Below are 4,799 nucleotides of genomic sequence, written 5' to 3' on the forward strand. Positions count from 1 at the left end.
GCTGCTTCAATTTGTTCAATTCTCCGATTTGTCAGTAACAATTTTTTTTGTGCCTGGTGGTAGGCATATGTTGGAGGCATTGCAGCAGGCTGATTTGAGGTTTCTATCGCAGCTGCAGAAGCTATAGCGTTCTGGTTCAACATTTAAAAAACATGCATCATGCACGTGCATTTTATTGAGTTGGAGATTTTTGGTGCCCATTGTTGAGCTGTCTGTTTTGAATATTTCAGGGGATTCTGCCACATGATGTGCCTTCGAACTCTGAAAAGTTACTACACTGAAGAAGAAGGTACAATAGCTAGCTTAGAGATATGTTCTGTTCTTTTGAGACAAGCTTAAAGGAAGCGTAACATTTATCGGTTGTTTCATTGCAGGCAACAGTCAATGTTTCATCTACACAAGGCAAATTATTATTCTTCCACAGAAGTTTTTGTTTGTCTTTCTGCAATCTCAGTTTATTTTTCAACTCCATTCTCAAGTGTTTTTTTATCATGCCCTTCTTAATTATTTTGTGGCTTATTGGTTTTCTGCTTTTGATTTTTTAAAATTACTTTTAGTTTAGTCTTCTCATGTTGTATTATGCTTTCTGTTATCCTGCATTATTATTATTTTTTTGTACTTATTTGGTAAGCTCATCCTCAGCCCACTAGGAAAGCTAAATTTATAATCACTAACCTATGTTTATTTCTCCATTTTCTGATTGTAGGATCTTGCTATCGGTTGCCATACAAAAAACCAAGATAGACCGAGATATCTCTCCAAATATAGTAACCCATTTCTATTACTCAAGTTTCTAATTTTGGATGTGCAACAAGTCATCAGGTCCTTATAGAAATTCAGTTTACTGTATTTGCTGGCTCATAATTGTATTGTTTCCTCTAACCTTTATCTGCCTTACTTACTTCATGCAGGACATGATATTAGGAGACAAGGGTGTCAAAGTCCAAAGTTTTGGGCTCATGAGATTTAAGGCTCCTTTTTGTGTGCAGTTATTCTCTCGAGGTGTTGGTCACATGTGTTATACATTCAGATTTTACTGTTGCCTTTGTCATCAGAGTTATATTTTCTATGCCCTGATTTTCTAATAACTGACATTCATTTTGTTTTGCCTGATTTAGATTACTCATTTTGTATCTATTGATTGTTTTTACATGAATATTACAAAACGCCTAAAGGAAATCACAAGTTAGCTTTCTTTCATTATCATTGGTTAAATATTGCGTTGTTTTCTAACTCATTGTGAGTCATGTTTTATCCTACTTCAAAACAGCTGCCCTCACTCGATGTCACAATCAATGTTTTAAAGGACTGTTGCTATTTTGCATATATGCTCTTTGAAACATGGTCAGAATGTAATATTCTTAAATCCTCTGAATGGGATATAGATGTACGTTGCAGTTTCACTTTCATGAGAATGGAATCGAGAAGATGCATTAATGTTAACTCCTGCTTTGGATTGTGTCACCAATAATAAATATCATATATTACAAATTTTTTTGTTTATATCTCTCCAAATCATTGTTAAATTTCCCGCTACAACGCGCGAGGAACCCTCTAGTTTGCACAATGTTGGTGCATGCAAGCTGGACGCTTTGGGATCTTGGACTGAAGAAACTAGCAGAGTAGACAGGCTTTGTTCGGAAATATGAGTGAGTTGGAGAACCTAAACAGAAGAGAGAAAATGCTGCAGCAAGACGGAGACCCACTCCCACTGACTGAGCCTGCACTGCCCTCTCTTCTTCCTCTCCGCGTTGGTCGTGCTTGCCCCTTCTCAACCAGCGGCTCCGCTCCATCCACGCCCCTGCTGCTGCTGCTGCTGCACCAACGTCGGCTGCTCTTCTTCCATCTCCCCGTTGAAAGCCTGTTGCTGCTTCATGGCTTCACCTGCCTGCTAAATAAAGGTTTGTCTCCCTGTCTCCGGTTCAGTCACCGCCATGGCATCTAGTTTTATAATTTGACCGGCTTCAGATATTTATACTTTATTCTCACTGGTTAGTACGGAGTAGTATATCATTTCACTGGCTTTGGATCTCGGGGGTGGATCTGGATTTCACCGGCTTTGATCTTGGGGGTGGATCTGGAGTTTATATTTTCTTTGGGAAAAAAGGGATCTGGATCTAGAGAACGACATCTCAAGTTAATTAACTCTGGATTTTCCATCACTTCAGGTGGATCTAAAGCAGGCCTCCAAGAGAAGCACCCACGGCGCTACTCTGCTCTGCTTTCAGCTCAGGTGCAGATTCTTACTGTATTATGCTTTTACTCAGAAATAGGGAGTACGTTGGGAAAAAAAACCCCGATGTTTATGGTATGGATGGATGGTTGAAACTTCATTCGCTCAGCAGATTGTTTACATGTTTCAGGCACAGCACAAACATAACTAGAGAGCCAAGATAGATCCTTGTCCAGCCATCTCAGCCACAGATGGTTGGAATAATGGTGAGCGCTTCTACCGGGGTGATGAATTCTCTCCTTGGTAAGCTGGCCACCCTGATGGGGGACGAGTTCGCCAAGCTAAAGAACCTGAGGAAGGAGGTTAAGTACATCAGCGATGAGCTGAGCAGCATGAAGGATGCTCTAGAGAGCCTTGCAGATTTGGATGAGCTGGATATACAGACTGCAAGGTGGAGGGACGTGGTCAGGGAGATGTCTTATGACATTGAGGATATTATCGATGACTTCATGTCCAAAATTGGTGAGAAGAGGAAAAAATCTGGGTTTGTCCATGACACCATTCAACGCCTTAGAACTTCAAGGGCCCGCCATCAGATTGCTGGCCAGATTGAGGACATCAAGAAACTTGTGCGTGAAACAAGTGAACGGCGTGACAGATACAAGGTCGATGTCCCCACATCACATAATGTGGCTGTTGACCAACGGGTTGTCGCACTCTATGAGAATGCAGCTAAACTTGTTGGCATGGAGGGCCCAACCAATGAGGTTGTCAGTTGGCTAAAAGATGAGGATAAGCAGTTGAAGGTTGTATCAATTGTAGGTTTTGGAAGTTTGGGTAAAACAACACTCGCCAATGAGGTATACCATAAGCTGAAGGCGGAATTTCATTGTAGTGCATTTGTGCCGGTGTCTCAAAAGCCCAACATTCCAAAACTTCTGAATAGTTTATTAACCCAACTTGGGTGTGGACAACCTTTTCATGATTGTGAATTAAATGTTCTTCTCGACCAACTCAGAGAAAACCTGAAAAACAAGAGGTACTGATTCTAACTTTCTATATTGTTGTTGTTCACATGTGCCCCTGATACTTAGATTTCCTTAAAACATTTAATATTATGTTCTTCTATAAAAGAATTAATATTTAATTTGATAATAAATATTTTCATCTACCTTGAACCTTTTGAAATTTATTTTTAAATTTACTTACCACTGTACTAATTTCTTGCAGGTACTTGGTTATCATCGATGATCTATGGGATGTATCAGCATGGAATATTATTAAATGTGTTTTCCCAGAAAATAATCTTGGTAGTAGATTAATAGTAACTACAAGAATCAAGGCTTTGGCTGAGGCATGTTGTTTCGGTCACCATGAGCACATTCTTGAAATGAAACCTCTTAGTGAAGAAGAATCAAGAAAATTGTTTTTTGGTAGGATATCTGGCTCTGAAGAAGCTTGTTCAGGTCAACTCAGAGATGTTTCAGTTCAGATTCTCAAGAAGTGTGGTGGTTTGCCGCTTGCAATCATTAGCATATCCGGCCTATTAGCAAGTGAAAGTTCCAACCAAAAGGAGAAGTGGAAATATGTACTGAATTCGTTGGGGTCAGTGTCGGGCACAAATCTCACCTTGGAAGCAATGAGACAGATCTTGAACCTTAGTTACAAAAATCTTCCTCACCACCTCAAGACGTGCTTCTTGTATCTTGGTATGTTTCCAGAGGACTATGAAATATTTAGGTTTGATTTGTTAAGACTATGGGTGTCTGAAGGTTTCGTTAGCAAAGCACGTGGACAAAGCCTAGAACAGACTGCGATAAGTTATTTCAATGAGCTTGTCAACATGAGCCTTATTCAACCTGTACAGATTAAAAGCGATGGGTCAGTAGGATCTTGCAAAGTACACGATATGTTGTTGTATCTTATCTTGTACAAGTCTGCAGAGGAGAATTTTATCACTGTTGTAGACAACCCAGAGGCCATTACAGGACAACTTCAAAAGACCCGTCGGATGCTCTTCAACTTGGACGGTGCAACATTGCCAGGTGACGTTAGCATGTCACAAGTGCGATCATTTGCAAATTGGAGAGGCTCCCTGAATATACCTCCTCTGGTAGAATTCAAGTATCTTCGAGTTTTTATTGCTGACTTTACTTCTAGTTCTGAAGATGACAACCGGAAAATCGACCTGACAGGACTGTGTAAGTTATATCAGCTGCGACATATATGGATTCGTGGCTGTAGTAAGTACCAGCTACCAACCCAAATTAGTGGGTTACAGATGTTGGAAACATTCGATATAGATGGGTCCTGTATCCCAATGGATATTTTTCTCCTGCCACAGTTGTTGAATCTGCATGTTCCATTTGTTCAAAGGCTGCCCGAGGGCATTGGTAAAATGAGATCCCTACAACATCTGCATAAGTTTAATATGCTGCACACCTCACTCGACAGTATCAAGGGCCTAGGAGAGCTCACCAATCTGCTCACTCTATCTCTCAGAACCGGTTTCTCTGAAGACGTGGACATGGATGTTCTAAACTCTTCTTTGGCAAAACTGTGTGACCTCAAGTTCCTGGACATAATTTCACATGCTGCTCCTTGGATACCTGAGGCACTAACCTTG

General features: G+C 40.5%; 1 protein-coding gene across 1 annotated transcript in view; it reads left to right on the forward strand.

Moving 5' to 3' along the window:
• The first annotated feature begins 1,646 nt into the window (after positions 1 to 1,646).
• Positions 1,647 to 4,799, forward strand: part of LOC123063544 (disease resistance protein RGA5) — a 4,824-nt gene continuing 1,671 nt past the window's right edge. Inside the window, exons 1-4 of the mRNA XM_044487350.1 lie at positions 1,647 to 1,901; positions 2,169 to 2,233; positions 2,364 to 3,212; positions 3,404 to 3,882. Of these exons, the coding sequence (XP_044343285.1) occupies positions 2,425 to 3,212; positions 3,404 to 3,882 (1,267 nt within the window). The 5' untranslated portion in view covers positions 1,647 to 1,901; positions 2,169 to 2,233; positions 2,364 to 2,424. The remainder of the gene's footprint in view (positions 1,902 to 2,168; positions 2,234 to 2,363; positions 3,213 to 3,403; positions 3,883 to 4,799) is intronic.

The sequence above is a fragment of the Triticum aestivum genome, chromosome 3A (assembly GCF_018294505.1).
Source record: "Triticum aestivum cultivar Chinese Spring chromosome 3A, IWGSC CS RefSeq v2.1, whole genome shotgun sequence".
Classification (NCBI taxonomy): Eukaryota; Viridiplantae; Streptophyta; class Magnoliopsida; order Poales; family Poaceae; genus Triticum; species Triticum aestivum.